Source organism: Octodon degus, unplaced genomic scaffold (assembly GCF_000260255.1).
Source record: "Octodon degus isolate 3935 unplaced genomic scaffold, OctDeg1.0 scaffold00290, whole genome shotgun sequence".
In the NCBI taxonomy this organism is placed as follows: Eukaryota; Metazoa; Chordata; class Mammalia; order Rodentia; family Octodontidae; genus Octodon; species Octodon degus.
The window spans coordinates 1,451,513-1,473,496 of record NW_004524866.1 but is presented as its reverse complement, the minus strand read 5'-3'; the positions used below and the strand labels follow the sequence as shown (position 1 = coordinate 1,473,496).

At 35.7% G+C, this 21,984-nt stretch overlaps 1 protein-coding gene across 1 annotated transcript in view; it reads right to left on the bottom strand.

The window, feature by feature from the left end:
- The window catches only part of LOC101566672 (vomeronasal type-2 receptor 116-like), a 48,275-nt gene that overhangs the window by 2,645 nt on the left and 23,646 nt on the right, over positions 1–21,984 (bottom strand). Inside the window, exons 3-7 of the mRNA XM_012512932.2 lie at positions 18,329–18,498; positions 6,205–6,493; positions 4,988–5,794; positions 4,144–4,371; positions 3,692–3,815 (exon numbers count right to left, since the gene is read on the bottom strand). Of these exons, the coding sequence (XP_012368386.2) occupies positions 3,692–3,815; positions 4,144–4,371; positions 4,988–5,794; positions 6,205–6,493; positions 18,329–18,498 (1,618 nt within the window). The remainder of the gene's footprint in view (positions 1–3,691; positions 3,816–4,143; positions 4,372–4,987; positions 5,795–6,204; positions 6,494–18,328; positions 18,499–21,984) is intronic.

The following is a 21,984-nucleotide window of genomic DNA, read 5'->3' as shown; positions in this document are numbered from 1 at the left end:
TATATATATATATATGAAAATGCAGTACTAGCTATGTCTTTCTGTGTCCTGCTAGTGGAATGTTGTAGCAAAACTGAGTCTGGGGAAGAAACAACACCAAGGATATCTGGAGGCAGGGAGCACCTTTATTTTACACTGGTGGTCCTAGCCGGGTCACTCCCCATCAGCAGAGTCAGGTATCGAGTGCCTGTGGTCTAGGGCTTTTGTATGATGCATAAGCAGGAGGTGCAAAGGCAGGGTAGGACAGCCTGGCTGTGCCCTGAGCAGCTCACAGGGTGAGATCATCAGTAGAGGCAAGATTAAAGACCATCCGTTACCAGACCAGATTAGTGGTCATGGAGATTGTTACAGTCAGACATTCTGCAGTTTTGGTTGCGTTCTCATAGTTACAGGGTTCCAAAAGGGATTGCAGAACCATGAAGCGGTTGGACAGCTAGGTAGTTTCAAGAAGAATAAAGTTTCTAAAAGAGCAGCACTTCTTATACTTCTGGTACAAGTTTTCCTCTTTAGAAAGAGCCCTACGAAAAACAATTTTTTTTCTTGTCCTTGTTTTCCACATCACACGACAAAATGTAATGCCTCCTTTGTGTTCAAGAAATGATATTTATGGAATTAATGCAATTTTCTCCAAATTTTAATTTAGTAAAATTTGCTTTTGTCATTCTTTAGTTTTAAACAACAAAAGATGGTCAATGTATCATAATTTTAGTTATTTTATTTTGCTTTTCCAGGGAAATTAGTGCAATGAAATATAGTCAGTAAATCAAACCTGGTTGGCACCTAGGTCCCCATCACAATTAACCTGCAAAAGAAAAACCAACAGGGTAAGACTGGCTGTTCTACCATTACCCTGCGGCAGGTGAGCCAGACTTTAGCTCTTCCCAGGAAATCACGTGCTCTCCAATGTTCCATTTTTGAAAAGGTGTTTGAGTGATCCATGTTAGTGTGGACTTCAAGGTTTATATGTTTGACCTCTGAGGTTTTAGATACTATAAATTTTTTTTGGAAAATGTTAAGGTCTGACTTTATATCTTAAGACCTATTATACTGTGGAATTTTTCCCATTTTCCCTAGGATAGTTTGCTATTCTCTTTTGAATTTCTCAATTTTAAGTAAATTTTCAAAGGCTGACGTCTACTTCTTCAAACAATGTTTTATGTGGAAGATTTCCTACTCATTTGTACAAATGAGAAATTCATGAATGATGAAGGTTTTATTTTGTGATTTTTCCTGGAAAAATTATGGAAGGTTATTTATATATTTTTTAAATAGAATCAACTTTAGTTTTATTGTCCTATCTATGTATCATCTGTCTTCGTATCAAAATTTCCTTAGTATTTCTTTTCATATTGTGCCTTTTCATCCATTTCATTTTTGTGGAATTCGCTTATTTTTGCTGCTTTCTGATAAAATATTGAAATGCAGAACTCAATCTCATCATGATATCTCTATCAGGTACATGTTTCACTATAAAGTTAGTTTAATTTTCAACCCAAAGCGTTTACAATTAATATTCTCAATTATAGATACTAGAAAGAATTCTTTTGCAATGTGCTACACCCACTTCATTGAAGAATATATTTATTTCTTTCTTTTTGGTTCTGGCATCTTTTTTTAAAAGAATGCACTTAGTACGTGGTCTCCAAGGTCTCCTTACACAAATCGGACACATGGTGATCCTCCTGTTTTCAGCCTCCCAGGCAATAGGATTACAGGCGTGGGCCATCACGTCCAGGCTCAGCCGCCATCTCAGCGTGCCCCGTAGACAGGGCCAGCAAGGCACGTTGGTTATCGGACACTGATCCCTGCATCTGCCTAAGCAGGCACTTTAGTCCACTGAGATATCTGGCTGGCCCAAGAATCTTTTTTTCCTTTTTCAGTACAGGGTATTGAATTCAGGCCCTTGTGCTTGCCATGCAAGTGCTTACTCTACTGAGCTATCTCCCTGACCCTAAAGAATATATTTCTTAATATAGAAGTAACTTATTTGGGATACATTTTTCTCTATAAATTAACATGGAATATACATATCAAATTCCCATAATGCATTATGATTGTATACACCCGAAGTAACCCTCTTGTATACAATATCATCAAACAGTATATTTCAAAACTAATTGACAGTTATGCTAGTCAGATTATAAAACTAAAGCATACACAGCAGAAAAATACATAAAGAATGTAGAGTTGAGAGGCATTTTCCCAGGTCAATTATTTCCAAAGTGATACTTATGGTATTGAAAAATCTTCAATATTATTTTTGTGTGCAACACACAAGATGCATCCTCATATTCTTTGTTTTTTTCAATAATGTTGAGCCTCATTTCATGTACTTCACTTACTGCCAAAATTGGGATGTTTCTATGTGCTGTATGTCTGTTAATCATATCAAGAAATTATCAGAATTTATACCCACATGATATAATACAGATGCTATAGAGTCTGTGAAGAAATTATTATGCATTGAAACATGTAGGGGTCAGGGAGATAGCTCAGCGATCTAAGCACACGCCTGGCTAGAGCTAAGACTCAGGTTCGATCCCAGGTACAACATGCTGCTCTACCAGCCCCATGCTGAGCTGGCCACAGAAACTGGACATGGAGGCACACATCTGCAATCCCAGAGCTGGGGAGGCTGAGACAGGAGGATCACTACAAATCTGAGCTGAATCCTGAGGCTGTGTACAAAATACATAAATAAATAAAGAGTAAAGGAAACAAAACACGTAGACATGGTCTTTTATTGTATCCAATATTCTGTCTAAATATAACTCATACAGCTCAGTGGCACTAATGATTGTTCATGTCCCTATTCAACATGTGAAAAAGTATGACTCATAATAATATTTTTAAATAAGTCTTAGTACAGAAAAAGACACATGGCTATTATATTTTTCACAAAATATATCCTCCTGTTCCAAAGGCCATCAGCTCATCATTCTTTCCACTTAATTTTTTTTTTCTCTGTACCAGGGATCAAACTGGGGACTTTGCCCCTGACAGGCTGGTGTTTATGCAGCTGAACTATGTTCTTTCTTTCCATTTTCTGAGTCAGTACTGAAAGTTTTCTCTTGACGCTGTCTTTCTGAATTATGGTCACATATTTAATGTATCCTGCTCACAAGTACTTTCCAATAGAGAAATAGACTTCCAAAACATTACAATGAGGCCTCATCCAGCTATTCACTGGATCTGCCACCAGGCTACTTGCCTCAGCCTCAAAATCATTGTGCGTTAGCCTCCTAGAACACTGGGATGGCAGGCATGCACCCCAATGGGTTGGGAACATAATGCTATCAGGGGATCTAGAAAAACAAAGAATACAATCCAGGTGTGCTGCCACATGCCTATATTCTCAACTACAAGGACCAGAAATTTTAGTTTAGCCCAAGCAATTTAAAGATAACCTTTCTAAAAATAGCAGGACACATGGCTGAGAATATAGCAGAGTGATAGAGTATGTCTGCAACCCATCGGCTGCAAAGCAAAAGGAAATTAAAAAAAAATACCAAAAACTCAAATACAGTTCAGGGGAAGGTGAGTATGATTTATCACAATATATTGTTAAAGAGTTAAATTGCTAAATAAGGGAAGAAAAATTTTGTCTTTCTTTTTTTCTTCAACACTTTATTCTTAGATTGATTAGAGACACAAGGGAGCTAGACAACTGCTCTAGAGAAGTTACTCTTACCTGTGTCATTAGCAATCTCATTTCTAGAGCAAAGGGTGCAGTCAAAACAACAGGCAGCCTTTCCTTCCTGAGGGGATTTCCTGAATCCAGGAGTGCAGCTCTCACTGCAGGCTGAGCGCGGGGTCTGAGGACAAGCAGATTTGTGTTGGTGACTTCATCTTTCACAAGCAGAGTAAAAACACTTTGTATTAATGCATAATTCAAAATATTTGCTGACTGTCTTATTTATTTAATGGCTAAAATGTATTGATAAAAATCTGGTTAAAAATCTACTTCTTGAAAAAATGATCAAAATCCATCAGAAAGAGGACACATAAGAAATTCTTTCAATTTTAAAAGTGAATTGTTAAATTCTGTGTGTGAGCTTTCCTCATCAAGGATGGTGAAGAAAATACACAAAAATTTCATTTTATTTGTTTTAATGACTCAAATTATGTTTACCAGCAGCATACCTCCGTGCTTCCCATGGCCCACTGTATCATCTCTTCAGACAAAGCCAACTGTTTACCAGGTGGCGCATGGGGGAAAAACTCTCCGACTTTCACCCTAAGTCTCAGGCCTTCGGGAACATTCCAAAAGTTGAGAATATCATACTTTGCATCCACTTTACTGTTCTTGTCTAGATTTACTGGTTCCCCAGCAGGAGTTTTAACCTGAAGTTCCTTCAGAAAGGGGTGCAGCTGAAAAGGAAGCACAACCCTGAGACGACCTCGACAGCAATGTCAGGAAACAAAACCTTGGTGGAAAAGCCATTTTCTTTATCCTTGCTTCGTAATGGAATGTTCACCCTGGCATTGAATGAAGGAGAGTGAATTAAAATATTATAATGTTTCTAAAATGTTAGTTTCAAAAGCTGTTTCAATCAACCCATATAGAATAATGTGTACACGGATGTCAAAAGCTTCCAACTCCTATGTTTCTGATTGTTCTCACATCTACCTGGAAAATGAGATCACCAATAGAAAAATGCTTGTAGAATAATCTTTGGTAAAATATCCACTGTGGTGCTAAACACATTTAGGTTTACAAAAATACATGATATCCAGTTTTCCTTTCTAAGATTTCCTGGGAAAAGTCTATATTTATTAACCCAAAGAAGTTAAAGCATTAAAATCCTTCTGAAACAATGCAATGCTACTGATTCATTTCCATGCCAAAATTTATCTCAACAATGAAATCAGTACAGACTCTTTTGGGTTTTTCAGAAGGATTTTCCTTATTGATTTTAGCACTTGTAGGAAGCCCTATGTAATGATCTTGATAACAGGGTCTGCCTCTCAATAAAAATCACATTACCTGCCAGGGAGAGAACACCGTGTGGTCCACACTTTCTATGAGCTGCATTTGAGCACGTTCACGAAGCATCTCCTGGAGGGCGTGGGCTGTTGCATACACCGCATTGTAGGTATTGAAACTCCCGTCACTCATGGCTGTGTCAAAACGATTCAAAGGCAGCGATGCCAGGGAAGCATTGGGGGTGCAGTCCTTCAGGGAACAGTCAGAGGCAGAGAATGAGCAGTGGAAATTCTGGAACCAGTATCGAGTGAGGAAAGTGTCTTCTGGATATTTGAAGGGGGTTGCTGTTTGGAGAAACTTATTAAAACCAGAAATCTCTTTATGGTGGTGTGAAAAAACGAGGAGCCCATGGAAAGAGTCCAGGATGAAATTTCTCCCAGCCAGGTCTGCGTGCCATTGTGCGTTTGTGACCCAGATTCTCCATGTCACTAAATGGAGCCCTATAAGATGGTTTATGTTATTTAGACTATCACTGTCATAATAAATGATCACCACATTTACTGGAGATATTTCTCTTGTCAGGAAATTTTTCAATTTTGTAAATGGGAGATATGATACAAGAGGGTTTGAGATCAGTGTCACAAAAGCTATACAGATTCCATTCCTGTCCATCTGTCCTCTCACATCTGAAAGGAACTGGAAACCATTCTGGCCTTCAGTGATGACCAGTCCCACCCATGTCCAGCTGAAATGAAGCATCAAGGAGACCATGGCTAGGGCCAGAGAGGTGTGCTTTGGGGCCACCTGGTGGAGAGAAGGAAACTGGCCATTGTCATTGAACTCCGGATTGAAAGTGCCAAAGGTAAGCTGCAAGGAAAATAAAATCAGAAGTTATGCAATGTAACTTGACCTAAACCTCAATGTTGCACATAAAGTGCATTATGAAGTAGCTGAAATACAGATGGAAATACAGATATATAGCTATATTGCAAAAGGAAAAATGATTACTGCCATCTATTTAATCATCTCATTTCCTAAGGTCTAGTTTTAGCAAATAATTGAGCAGACAGAGTTAAAGAAATCTTTAATTTCATCTCTCCAGTCTTTGTAATAAACATAAAGAAAATGTAATTAACAAATTCATTGGGTTACATTGGAGACTGTATATTTTTTGTGACAGACAAACACAGTCCAGCCATTCACCATCTTTGGAACTGCACCAGGAACTGTGAACTAGTGTGACATGATTTTATCCTTTTCCGTCCACCCAGCCTCACCTGTGGAAATTTGTAGAGTTCCAGAAATGGTCCAACTTGAGAAGAAATTGCCCATGGTGATGCTGTTAGTAATGCTATAGACTTAGTGTCTGTCTCACAGCTATAGTTAGGTGTCCCACTTTGTCCTGGGTACAAAATGAGGAAACTCTCTAATATCCTCCAGTAACTGTGAAGAATATTATGGAACTCATATCCCAAGGAGATGTTAGGTAAAAGATGAGGACTCTTATTGATCTCTTCAATGGCAAAAATGAAGGCCAGAACATTCTGGTAATTGCTGGGCACAAGCCTGAAAGGAGAGCAAAGTAATGCAGAGGGAAAAGCCTTCATGCATGATCAGATTCAACCCTGAACAACACCAATTATTAACTGAGTGCTTTGTCTTTCCCTTCATTCATATCATGAGAGCCTAAACTTAAATGTGCTGGCTCTAGGGTTTTGTCTGAAAGCTGACTAACATTAAAATGCTTTGTTTGTGAATTTACCTTAGATGAAATTAATGAATTTCTAGTAGACCAAAGGAAGTACGCTTCGTATGTCTGTCATAGAAGACATATTTCCATGACTTGCACATATAAGCCATGGATCAGTTTCTTGTTGTCTCTTATAAGCACCTATTATCAGGAACAATTTCTAAAATGCATGGAAATCATGCTTTACACTTATAGTCTGTGGATCATTTCTACTTAGTTATGTTAATTCAAAAGTTGATGTCAATACAAACACTCAGAAATTGTAATCTGTCACCCCAAGAGTTGGTACCTTGAAGCTCTTAGGATTTTTGTTAATCAGAGTAACATAATACATGGTAGAGCATATCTTGACTAACTTCCATAGAAACTGAAGAAAACAGTTACAAATATTCAGTAAAGTACAGCAAGTGGAAAAGCATGAGATGTTTAGGATGGGCTTTTAATATATTTTTACTCTGAAAAACTACAATGATCTCACACATTAATATACCAGTAAGTCCTTCATATTTGTGATTTCTACATGAAGTAATAATAGACACTGAGAACAATATTGCTAGGTGAACAGTGAAAAGGTAAGAAAAGATCACAAGAGTACCCAAATATATGCCCGAAAAACTAATTCATCACCTTCAAGATGATAAACTACGTGAGACTAATAAGCATCAATGAGAAAGAAAGAGTCAATACAAATGATATAAAAAGGATATGGGCAGAAGTAATAGTAGAAAACCTCCCAAAGATGAGGAAACAATCTGACATTCATGTAACCAAAGCATACAGGGCACCAAATAACTTCAACACAATTAGAAACACATCAAGATATATAAGAGTCAAAATCCAGGAAATACAGCACAAGAACAGTATACTGAAAGCTGCTAGAGAAAAGAAACATCACATTTAAAGAAAAACCCGTCAGGATAACAGCAGATTTCTCTTCACAAACCATGATGGAAAGAACAGCATGAAGCAGGGTACTTCAAGTCCTCTATGAAAAAAAAAAAAAATTCCAGCCCAGACAACTATATTGCACAAAATTCTCTTTAAAGTTTGAAGGAGAAGTCAAATACTTCAATGACAAAGAACAACTAAAGAATTTCATTATGACAAAGCCAACCCTAAACAGACTACTAAAAGATTTCTGAGAGAGGGACCAAAATAATCAGAACTCCACGAACAAGAACAGAAGTATCCCACTAAATGTGGGGAACATTTAAACACAGGAGAAAAAGGAGTAAGCAACAGCAGGTAAATAACAGGTCTAAAGTAAGTCAATACATCTCAATTATAACCATCAATGTTAATGGACTCAATTCACCAATTAAAAGAAACACACTGGCAAAGTGGATTAGGAGACAAGATCCAACAATCTGCTGTATGCAAGAAATACACTTAACTCAACAGGAAATTCATAGGCTGAAAGTCAAAGGATGGCAAAAAGTATTACATGCCCCAGCACCTCAGAATAAAGCAGGGTTAGCAATCCTGTTCTCAGATAGTCTCCACTTCAAACCAAGAATGATCAAATGAAATAAAGGAGGCCACTATATACTGGTTAGGGGAAAGATTCAAGAGGAAGAGGTGACACTCATAAATATGTATGCAATAAACACGGGAGTACCCAACTATATAAAACAAATATTAATGGACACGAAAAATCTAATATCCAAGACCACAGTCTTAACAGGAGACCTTAACAACACTTATCTCAAAAAGATAGGTCAACCAGACAAAAAATTAGCAAAGAAGTAGTAGAATTGAACCAGAGATGAAAGAAATGGACTTAGTAGAAATGTACAGAGTGTTCCACCCAAGGACAGCTGAACATACATTGTTTTTTTCACCTGCACGTGGGCCATTTTCTAAAATAGACCACATAATTGTCCTTAGATCATTATTAAGTATATGCAAGAAAATAGAAATTATGCCATGCATGTTATCTGACCACAGTGCAATGAAACTGGAAATAAATGACAAAAGAAACCAGAAAAAAATCCCATAAATACATGGAAATTAAACAACACTCTACTCAGGAACCAATGGATCACAGATGAAATTGAACGAGTAATTCAACAATACCTACAATTCAACAAAAATTCAAGCAAAACATATTGGAATTTATGAGATGTGATGAAAGCAGTTCTTAGAGGAAAATTTATAACTGTGAACTCACACATTAGGAAAACAGAATGGGAACAAATAAAAACCCTAATGTTGCACCTCCAACATCTACAAAGGGAGAGCAAACCAAACCCAAAGCCCAAACTGGGAAGAAATCATAAAGCTTAGAGCAGAAATTAATTCAATTGAGATGAGAAAACATTACAAAGAGCTGGTTCTTTGAAAGATTAAATAAAATTTATAAGCCCCTAGGTAACCTCATCAAAAAGACAAAAGAAAAAAATTGTAATACAAGCAATAAGGAATGAAAAGAGTGTAATTACCAGAGTGTAATTACCACAGACCCAGTGGAAATTCAGAAGATTATCAATGGCTGCTTTGAGAGTCTTTACTCTCACACAGTAAAAGACACAGAAGAAATGGACAGATTCCTGGAAAGGTACAAATGCCCACAACTGAATCAAGAAGATATAACAACTCTCAATAACTCAATCACAGCAAATGAAATATAAAATGTATGAAAAACCTACCGACAAAGAAAAGTCCAGGTCCTGATGGATTCACAGCTGAATTCTACAAGAAATTTAAAGATATAATCCCTATACTCCTCAAACTCATCAATGAAATTGAAAAGTAAGAACTCATCCCAATATCATTCCTGAATTCAAGTATTATACTGAAAACAAAACCAGGGAAAGACACATCTAAAGAAGAGAATTATAGGCCAATCTCCCTCATGAACATAGATGTAAAAATTCTCAATAAAATCCTAGCAAATAGAATACAGTAAGTCGTGAAAAGGATTATACACCCTGACCATGTAGGATTCATTCCAAAGATGCAAAGATGTTTTGATATATGCAAATCTATAAATGTAATACACTATATCAGTAGAGCCAAATCTAAAAACCACATGATAATGTCAATTGATGCATAAAAGGCTTTGGACAAAGTCTAAAACTCATTCATGATCAAAGTCCTTCAGAAAATTGGAATAGATGACTTCTACTTCAATCTGATAAAAGCCATCTATGACAATCCAAATGGCGAACATAATTCTAAATGGGGAAAACCTGAAATCTTTTGCTCTCAGATCTGGCACTAGACAAGGATGACTCCTTTCACAACTCCTATTCATTATAGTTCTGGAATCATTAGCTCGAGCCATTAGACAAGATAGAGAAATAAAAGGAATAAGAATACGTAAAGAAGAAGTTAAATTATCACTATGTGCAGATGACATGACACTTTATTTGGAAGAACCGAAAAACTCCACCAAGAAGCTACTAGAATTAATACACAAATTCAGTAGCACAGTAGGATGCAACATCAATACCCAAAAGTCAGTAGCATTTCTCTATACAGACAGTGAAACAGAGAAAAACACACTGAGAGTGAAATTAGAGAAAAAATAACTTTTACAATAGCACTGTGGAAAATGAAATATCTTGGAATTAATCTAACTAAAAAAGCCAAAGATCTTTTCAATGAAAGCAATTCTTAGAGGGAAATTTATCACTGTGAACTCACACATTAGGAAAACAGAATGGGAACAAATAAACACCCTAATGTGGTACCTCCAACATCTAAAAAGGAAGAGCAAACCAAATGTAAAGCCCAAAATGAGAAGATATCATAAAGCTTAGAGCAAAAATTAATTCAACTGAGATGAAGAAAACGTTAAAAAGAATTTCAATGAGAGTGAAATTAAAGAAAAAATACCTTTTGCAACAGCACTGAGGAAAATGAAATATCTTGGAATTAGTCTAACTAAAGAAGTCAAAGATCTTTTCAAGGAAAATTGCACTGCTCTGAAAAAAGAGATTGTAGAGGATTTCAGAAAATGGAAAGATATTCCTTGCCCCTGGATAGGAAGAACCAACACTGTTAAGATGACCTTACTTTTCCAAAATTGCTATACAGATTTAATGAAATCCCTGTCAAACTACCACCAACATAAATTGTAGAACTAGAAAAATCATTCCTAAAATTTATTTGGAACCAGAAAAGACCTAGAATAGAAAAGGTAATCCTGGGCAACAAAGACAAGGCAGGAGGCATTACAATTCCTGACTGGAAATTATACTACAAAATTACTGTGGTAAAATCAGCATTGTAGGGGCTGGAGAGATGGCTCAGTGGTCTAAAGCACCTACTTGGAACAAGCTTGGCAAAGCACAGGGACCGCGGTTCAATCCCCCAGCACCAAATGCCAGCCAGCCCCGCCCCCAGGTGGGCTGAGCTGGCCACACACACACACACACATACACACACACACACACTAAAGGAATAAATAAATAAATAATTAAAAAATCAGCATTGTATTGGCAATGAAAAAGACCTGTGGATCAATGGAATAGATTAGAAGATGTGGAAGCCTCTACGAACACACTCAGCCACCTTACCTTTGAAAAGGGGTCAAAGATTTCTAATGGAAGAAAGATAGCCTTTTTAACAAATGGAGCTGGAAAAACTGGCTCTCTACATGCTGAAAACTAAAACTTGACCCAGGTCTATCACCATGCACTAAGCTAAAGTCAAAATGGATTAAAGATCTAAACATTAAAACATAAACACTAAATCTCTTGGAGGAGAAAGTAGGAAGAACTCTTGCTGATATAGGGTAGGCAGAGTTCATGAGCAAAAATGAACTTGCACAGGTAATACTACAAAGAATTAACAACTGGGACCTCCTCTTATTGAGAAGTTTTTGCACATCAGAAGAAGTTCCCAACAACTTGGAAAGAAAACACACAATTTTGGAAAAGCTTTTGATAAATAAGCACTCAGACAAACATCTGCTCTCTAGAATTTATAAAGAACTAAAAAAACATTAGGGCCCCAAAATTTAAAGACCCAATCCACCAATGTGCGTCTGAGATGAACACACACTTCTCAAAGGACAAAATTAAAGAAGAGAATAAATATATGAAAAAAAGCTCCACATCACTAGCCATCCATGAAATGCAGATTAAAGCAACACCGAGATACCATCTAACCCCAGAAAGAATGGCTATCATAAAGAAATCAACCAACCACAAATGTTGGAGAGGCTGTGTGGAAGAAGGAACCCTTCTTCCCTGCCAGTGGGAATGTAGACTGGTGTAACCATTGTGGAAATCAGTGTGGAGACTGCTTAAATGATTAGGTCTGGAAATCTCATTGAAACCAGCTATCTGCATACTGGAAATTTGGAAGAGGAGCTGAAAACGTCATATCATAGTGATATATTTGGACTTATGTTTATAGCAGCACAATTTCTGATAGTGAAATCTTGGAAATAACAGAGATACCTGTCACCTGAGGAATGAATGTAAAAGCTGTAGTATTTTTATACAATGGAGTATTTCTCAGCTATAAAGAATGATAAACTCGAATCCTTTATATTTAAATGGATTTCACTTGAAGATATACTCATAAATGAAATAAACCAGACCCACATGTGTAAATATTGTATAGTCTCCCTAGTATGAGAATTCAGAAGAAGAAATAAAAATTGAAAGATATAACAGAATTAAAAGGAAAGCGAGAACTTGAGGATTAGACAATAAAGAGAGGGTATGGAGAAAAGCTAGGACACATGACGGGGGCAAAGCCATACATTTATATAACAAGATGGTTAAGGCAATGATCCTGAGAACCTTCAGCAGGTTTTTGAAATTAGCAGTTAATTGGTAGGATTCTCCACCTGACAAACTATATATGCTGATATCTCGAACTAAGGAGCTGCAGTGAATATAGTAATGTATAATGGTAGGGTCATGCTTGGTATGCCTATCATTCTGCTCTTCTAAATATATTTTGCTTGTCATGACATACCAATTACTGCCATACTCTCTTAAGTACATGTTTGCTTAAAAAAAGGGTAATAGATGAAAACAAGAGACAAGAAAAAAAGTCACAAGACTGTCCTGTGACAAGCCTGTATATGGTTAGATTTCTAAATTTCTTTTTTTTAATTTTATTTTATTGAGAAACAAATAGCAATGAGACAGTTTCAAAACTAATTAATAGGACAGTTTCAATAATGAATACATTGTACATTGTTATCTTCTTAGTGGTTATCCATAGTACAAGAAGCAGACAGGATATCCTGTCCAAATACTATTAGTACAAATCTTTCTTGTCATTGAATTAAGTGAAAGTGGCTGTATATTTATCCTAACTATTCTGTATATACAGATACAAAATTGTCCTTTCTTTGTATCCCCCTTTTTTGTATAGTCCTGTCAGAGATGGGTTTTCCATTGACATCTAAATTCCATAGGTGCTGTGCAAAAATATCAAGATTTGATGGAAAATACCTGTTCCATGTTATGCCTAAGATGCTTAATATTCACACACATAGTGAGGTTAAGCTCAACTGCATATGTTGTAGGGTAATAATAATAAGCTTCTGTTCTGAATGGTGAACAACCTAAGTTTGCTGACCAAAAATTAGAGAAGCAAAGGGATGCAAGGATAGCCAACACTTTGGCCCTAGCTTTCCAAGGTCCGTGAAGACTCAGGACATAGGAGATCCTATAGTGTAACACCATGTAACTCAATTGTGTCCCAAATTTTCTGATCAAGGAGATTATGGGGCCACAGAGGATAGTGATCGATGATGTGGAGTGTGCCTAAGGAGCATCACTTGGAGAGAAAACATTTTCTCAGACTTTCACAGAGAGCAAATTGGTCAAGCAACGGTCGTGGCTCGTCTGTGGCTGACACTGACGTAGGGTCTTCAAACTGCAGTACAGGATTTCAGGATAAATCCTGAGGGATTTGACTGACTTTATCAGATACAAAAGTTACATTTCTTTTTCTTTCTTTCTTTCTTTCTTTCTTTCTTTCTTTCTTTCTTTCTTTCTTTCTTTCTTTCTTTCTTTCTTTCTTTTTTTTGCGTAACCTGGGATTGAACTCAGGTCCTTGTGCTTGCCAGGGAAAAGTGTATTCTTACTGAGCCATCTCCCTGGCCTTACATTTCTTGTTATGCACGTCTTTCTTTATTTTGGTCTTAATCATCCAGCAGAAAAGTATAAAAACGAAGTATAAAAAGTAATTTCATATTAATATTCATACTAATTGAGCTGTGAAAAGCTCAAGTCAACAACTTCTGATATTGCTAGTCTTATAGAAAACCCACTACTATTGTGGACTACTTGAGTATATTGGAATATTTAGCTGAATTTACGCACCTACAATATTTAAATGACAATGGAATGCCCTTCTCTGACAAAACTAGCAAGAAAACAGGGATACAAACGAACAACAATTTTGTACATGTATATTCAAAATAGTTAGGATAGATATATAGCTGCATTGTCAATTCAGTGAATAGAGCGATTAGTTCTAATGGTGTCTGTGGACAGGATATCATGTCTGCATCTTGTAAAATGAATGATCATTACGACAACACTATACAATGCATTAATTATTGAATCTGTGCTATTAATTGGTTTTGTAATTGTCTCATTTCTATTTGTTTCTCAATAAAATTATTAAAAAATTCTGAATTCAAGCAAAACTTCCTCGATATATACAAATATTTGCAAACATATGTTCGTTTACCTAAATATATAACACATTTCTGAAGTGCTGAAAAGTATATAATATGATGGAAAAACTGGTAAAGGGCAAAGCATGGAATAAAATAGGATGAAGATTACCTGTAAATGTGTAATAATTATCTTCATAAAATTTAAATGTATCAATGAAAATCTATTTGTGCACATCAAGTTGTGTAACACTTGCTGAAAACATGTTGAAAATAATAGTATCTTGCTTAGCTGCTGGAAATGTTCATTATGTTTCTCAAGGTTTTTTCTTTTTTGATGCAATGAGCAAAGTAATATTTAGTCTTAGGTATCATAGATCCATCCATGGGCCTTGAAAAAAATCTAGATCTAGCTGCAGCAATCTATCTTTCTCTAAGATCTATCTATTATTATTCTCATAAAAACATGAAATTAGAAACCCATTTGCAAATTAGGAGCATTAAAATTCAGTAGTAATAAACTTTGTTAGCTTCATAATATACAATATTGTATAGACATAAGAATGATCATAATGATATCGATACTTATAAAACCATATATCAGTCTGGGGAGATGGCTCATTAGAATAAGTGCTCCCCTGGCAAGCACAAGGGTCTAAGTTCAATCCCCATTTCTGCCGATAATATAAAAAATAATTAAAAAATACTATACATCTTTCTTTCTTTCTTTCTTTCTTTCTTTCTTTCTTTCTTTCTTTCTTTCTTTCCTTCTTTCTTTCTTTCTTTCTTTCTTTCTTTCTTTCTTTCTTTCTTTCTTTCTTTCGTTCTTTTTTTTTGAACCCGGGATTGAACTCAGGCCCTTGCACTTGCCAAAGTAGTGTTTATTCCACTGAGCCATATCCACAGCCCCACATCATTGTTTCTTACGTAAAATGTGCGGATGGATAGAGACAGAATCATCATACTATTGATATATATGTTATATATATTATAATCTCTAATATGCATATAATATAATATATTTTATAATTTCTAGAATATAATAAAAACTGATTTATTCCTCCCATGGCTATTGCATATATGCACGCATGGATTATGTTTCTTTATAATATTACAATTTTAATTGAAAATATAATCCTTAAAGACAAATACATTATTTTAAATCTGTACATATTTTTGTTTTCCAAAGTTCTCTTCCTTTCCATTTTGATATTAGGATATTTTAAACTATTGTCATGGACACTTCAAGATTTTTATTTAATGCCTAAGGCGTCCTGCATGTTACGAGGTCCTGCGATTGAAAGGAAGATATTTTGAGTCACTGATTCTACACTGCACATTGTCAGGAAAAGACTTAGCTGTCAATGTGAACAGGTGAACACAGACAGAAACAGAAAGGAAGCAGGGTCCTCTCTTCTGTCACTAGGAAGAGAAACAAACTTTCTCCAGCACCTTCTAAATATCCTGGAAATCTGATCACACTTGGTATCTGACCAGGTTTTCATTCCTTACAGTCCTGAGTGTGTCAAATCACACTGAAATTACTTTCTCTAAAATCTTTTCAGTTAAGCCCAATCCTCAAGACACTCGTGTGGTCTCAGTAATTTTTCATCCTGACCTCCTTGTTACTCTGCCTGTAAACTCCCATCAGCACATGTAGACGCCAGCATCTACCTCAACTTTTCTGCCCTTCACAGCACTGTTGACATACTGATGATTCTTCTCTGATTGCACAAAAGTTTTCTTATTTTTTTCAGTAAGTGCCATTAGTAATTTTTTACGTTACAGTTTTCAGGAGATTAGGACTAGATTTCCCTAACTCTTTCTTCAAATAATTTTTCTGACATGCTACTAGCTACCATAATCAATAAACAGTATCTATCTCAATAGAAATATTCATCTTAAATAAATTTATAAATAACATCAAACCTATTTTGGAAAATTATGTGGGGAACATAATGACCTATGATATTAATTACAACTAATTGTGGCTAAAGACAGATTTATTGAGTGTAAAATCTTTAGGCAAAATTTGCAGCATAGCAAACTTGTCTCAAAAATATACCAAAATCTTAAAATGACCTAAGAACAAAAATATGAGTAGACCTCTTATGTGTGGTAATGCATATGAGACAGGTAGAAACACTTATGGCAAAAGATGTTCTAATTCTTTTTTTATTTCTTCCCTCAATTTTATTGATAAACAAATAGCAATAAGACAGTTTCAAATCAAATTGGTAGGGCAGTTTCAATAATTAACACATTGCATACATTCTTCCTAGTGGTTAATTGCTGTACAAGATGCGGACTTGAGACCCCATTTACAAACACCGTTAGAACAAATCACTCTATTCATTAAGAGAATGTAACTATGTATCTATCCTAACCTCTTTGAATACACAGATACAAAATCGACATTCATCTGTATCCCCTTTTTTTGTTAAGTTCCGTTATTTGAATATTATAGGTATGTAAACTCAGCAAAATATTCTAAAAGAGTCCAGTAGTCCATAATAGTATTGGGTCTTCCACTTGACTGGCAATGTCAGAAATTGTTGACATGAGTCCCCTACAGCTCAACATAACAGCATGGCTTTACTTCTTATATTTCGTTATTATACTTTTCTGCTGGATGGTTAAGACCAAGGTAAAGCAGGACCTATGCAACAAGAGTTATAGCTTTGGGTCTGATAAGGTCAGTGAAATCCCCTCAGGATTTATTCTGAGATCCTGTACCTCAGATTGTAGAACCTTTGTCTGTACCTACCGGCAAAGAAAAGTCCACGTCCGGATGGATTCACAGCTGAATTCTACAAGACATTTACAGAAGATGTAGTCCCTATACTCAAACTCTTCCATGAAATTGAAAGGGAAGCAATCCTCCCAAAATCATTCAAAGATGCCCTAATTCCTAATGCTGCCTTTCCTATTTCTGGGCATGAACAAGTAGCAAAGAAAACATTGTAGCTCTACAACCTGAAAAAGGCCATAATCAAATATTATTTTGGTGATATCTCCTTCACAGAAGCTCAAACCACCTCCTACAGTCCTCTCACTCTATGATTCCATTCAAATTATATTTATTAATGATAATGTTCGCTTCAGAACTGATGTTGAGATGTCTGAAAACCAAAAAAAAAATGCAAGTGAAGATGAAAGAATTCGAAGAAGAAATTTCCTTGTTAGTCCTTGCTTTAGGTGCAGACAAAGGAAGAGAGAGTCACTAAGGGGAAATCTCGACATACATAAAACTTGCAAGTGTAAGTGAATATGTACAGGGAGACCTGCCCAAGAATGAGGAAGATGAAGAGCAGCACGTGTATGAGATATTTCATGCAAGATGAAGGAAACATTACAGATTGCGCTCTTTAGGAAATAAATAATTACTTCTATCTTATAGCACTGGATTCAATCCAGTGCTTGGAATCAATGAAACTGGCAATGCGTTAATGCCATGATTGCAAGTTAGGTATAATCAATTGTATATAAAATACAGTAGGTTGGAAGATGCTCTGTCCTTCATAATCTAATCTTGTAAATGGAAAGGTGAAGCATCAAAAAATGAGTTCCTAATTTTAAAACTGAACGATGAAACAAAATAAAAATGAAATTATGAAGGCCACTGAGATAGCTCAGTGGACGAAGTGCCTACTTTCGTAAGCTCAGGGACCATTGTTCGGTCCCTGGGATTGCATGCTGCACCGGTCCCACCCCCAGGCACACTATCTGGCCACCATGACTGTGTGGGTTGGCTCACACCTGTAATCACAAAACTGGGTAGGCTGAAAACAGGTTAATAACTATGAGTCTGAGCTGCATAGTATAAGTTCCAGTCACGCCGCAACATCTCGTATGCCGTCTTAAAACAGGTTAATAACTATGAGTCTGAGCTGCATAGTATAAGTTAAAAAGATTATGAACAATTGTGAGAGAGTATGAACAGAAAGGACAAGATAAGAATACAGAGTATTGATCTCTCCATTCAGAAATTTTAGGCATTATTGATCATGATTATCAAACAAAAATAAATAAATAAATGCAAAAAGGCACTTACTGTACAATAAAGAAGTCCTTGCTGGGTTTTATGTCAAAGATACCTGTTAAGTATAAACAGGTATACAGGGAGAAGAATCCTCCAATCACCACATCTCCATTCTTGTACACTCTGGTGCTCCCGTGTTGAAGACAGTCTTCATCGGACACATTGTACACAGTGAGAGGCAGCTGCAAAAAGAGTAAGATCAAGCTCAAAAAGGGCATCTTTGTAGAGTGCATACAGTGGCTTAAAATGTAAAGGAAGATGAGGTCTTTGACATCACTTGGTGACCATGTATTCTATGCATTTACTTATGTCAGTAGGAAAGCAGGTATATAGGTGGGAATGGATGGGCATGGGGTTTATCACTTCAGCAAAGATGGATGCTTTAATGATTCTGACTTATTTCATCCAATCCTCCACGTCCTTAGAGGAATTATTCACCATTTTCCCTGAAGCTCTGCATCTGAGGTCTGGTGTCCCTGTTGAAAAAACACATTGGGAAGTGTGTATAAATCACTTCTCTACCTCCAAGCACCTTTGTTTCACCCTAAATACTTACACCAAGTTCCCAGGATCCTTCGCCTCCTATGTGGATTTTGTCCCAATCCTTCACCTACAGGCTATTTGCATGGATAGCATTTGGGGTGATGTAAATGGACTGCAGCAGAAGATTCACTCTTACAATTTTTTTTAAATGACCTGGGGAGACCCAAACTTGGTGATGATTTGTCATTACATCCACCCCGCAAGGTTAAGAAATTATAGCCGCATACACTTAGGAATCAGTGTGGCTAGAGTACCTTCCCTGCATTGCGCAGTCTTTTGGAGTCTTGTGTGGAAAATTAAAAAAAAATAATTCCCAATAAGATATTTACTTCATTCTCTAAAGAATCACTAATTATATATATTCAGAAATTCTAAACTATTCAAGGTTGTCAAAGTAATATGTTACATTTCTGAGAACTTCCCCATTCCATATGGTACTTTCCAACATGGTAATTCCGTGGCTTAATATAGTGTCATAATCTGTTCCTACAACAGTAATTTGGGGCCCCATAATGTTAATGCCTTTATGACAACCTAGGAAGTGGTTCACTCTAAGCATAGGAACAAAATTGCAAAGTACTGCTGCATCTTTCACCACAAAAATATTGGGTATGAGAGTCACACAGGTAGACCATTACACCACCAGAGATCCAGGAAGTTTACAACACAAAGAGGTTACTATCTGTGGTTCTGTAATGGTTGGATACATAGTATTTTGTGTTTATCAAATTTGAAAGAATATCAAGCGAGAGTTGTGGACCCTAATGTATAGTTGGACTTTGTTTTACTGTTGGAATATTATTGACTTATGAGTAATGGTATGCAATAATAGTTGGAATGGTGAAGAAAAATGGAATATATTTTCCTATTAATCATTGTAAACTTAAAATATTAACAACTGGTCATTACTTTTTAAGGAAAACATAATCCCCATTTTGATACTTATTATTCCACAACACACTTAAGGATCTAAAAACTATTTACTGTAAACAAAGATAAATTGCAAATGCAAAATATACAAACCTCAAGTCATACATAAATATAAATGCAGAAATTCATAATAATATTTTAATAATAAATGTATATTAATATATCAGGATGTTCAATATATTAACTGATGTATAATATAAAATTAATATTTTAAAGTGACAGGATTATGGGATTAGTCTCTTGGATACTGAAAGATATGCCTATTATACTCAGTCAAACATACACCCCCACAGAAATACATGCACAGATACACACACACCCACCACACAGACACACAGACACACACACACACACACAAAGATAGTTTCTAGGACCATTGCAAAAAGCAATGCTTTTACGTTTTTTTTTTTCATTTAGAATGAAAAAAAATCAATGATATACCATGCTGTAGTATTCTCCTCTAATATAGGGTCAGATTATTATTATAAATTGAATTGTATTCCATAAAAGTTATTATAAACCTAGTATTTGTCAATATGACTTTATTTGAGTTGAGGGATTTCGCAGATGCAATAAGGTTAAAATAAGACGGGATCAATTTCAACACAAATGGTACTTTAAATAAGCAGAGAAGTGTACCGCCCTGTGATGGTGCTGAAGACTAGAGAGATCACACTGCGCACTACAGACTAGTAATTGTGCTTTCTCATGATTTGCTCTTTATTAATACCTGCGTGTGGTGCATGCAGTGTACACTCACCTAGAGGAGTGGATGCATGTAAATAATGTGGGCGATTACTTTTCATCCCCTTTCCTTCCATATCCATCTGTCCCCTCTAAATGGTCTTTTCCCATTCTCATTGTTACTGATTTTATTAGTCTTATTTCAGTTAATGACATAAAAGGGTCATATTCAAAATTTTTATTAGATGCCAGTACATTACCTTACTTTATTCTAGTTTTGGTCCCTTCTCCTCCTTCTTTACTCTCACCCTTGCTCTTTTGGATCCCTTTCTATTAGCAAGAGATCTGCCCTTATCTCTTTATCTATCCCTTAGTATTCTCTTTCTTTGTATTTTTATCTTAATTGTATTCAAGATCCAACTTAGGTTTAGTGTCCTGTGTGCGGCTAAGTTCACTCCACATATTTTACAGGTTTATTCATTTTTCTATAAACGTGTCAAATTTGTCCTTCAGTGCCAAGTAGTAGTGTTCTGTAGTGCATCGACATCACATTTCCTACCTTCAGTCCTCTGTTGATAAACATACAGGCTGCTGCCATGATTTTACTATTATTATGAATTTTGCAGCTATGAACACTTATGTGCATGTAACATTATAGTGTGATACATTTATTTTTTAAAATTGTTCAAAACTTCTTGTAAAAATAAAAAAAGCATGTACATAAAATATTAGTTATAGAAGAATATTTTATTCCACATTAGAAAAAAAAAAAGACCAAGTATGTAAAAACTAGACTAATTCAAAGAACTGAAAGAAATAAAAAAGATCTGTCTTCACTGAATTTTATACTTAACAATCATACCTTTGAAAACTAAAAGTAAAATATTTTTCAGTTATACAAACTTGAAATATTGTAATACCTCTAGATGTAGCATATAGGAAATAACAAAAAGCATAAGCCAGAAGGCACGAGAAGTTGCTGTATGGTCCTGGATAAAGACTACAGTGTTCTCAAAATGATAGTTATGTAGGACTATTTTAAATGGGTGAACCAATTTAAAAGGTCATTGAAGATTTCTACAAAACATCAATCTGATGTCAGGTTACATACATATTTTTTCATGTGTGTGTGTGTGTTTGTGTGTAAAAGAAAAGAAAGAAGTAATATAAAGTCAGTGGAAAATGGAAATATACTTTTTAAACTTTCTAATAGTAGGAGAAAATATCATACCATGTCTTAATCATGCTATGTAGATTGTAAATCAAAGATAGAGTATAAATCTTGAAACAAAAATTAATATTAAACAATATTCAGAAAATTAACTAAATGTTAATTAAAAATTAAATATTTCAAAACAATTCCACTAAGAAAAAGTTTTCAGTATAGTAAAGAATTACTATGAATAAAACATAAAATAAATACTGGAATGGCAAATATATGACCAGCACTTCTAACAGTTTGGGGATAGGATATCGCACCAAGTTCTAGTACATTGTGGACATGGACAGTG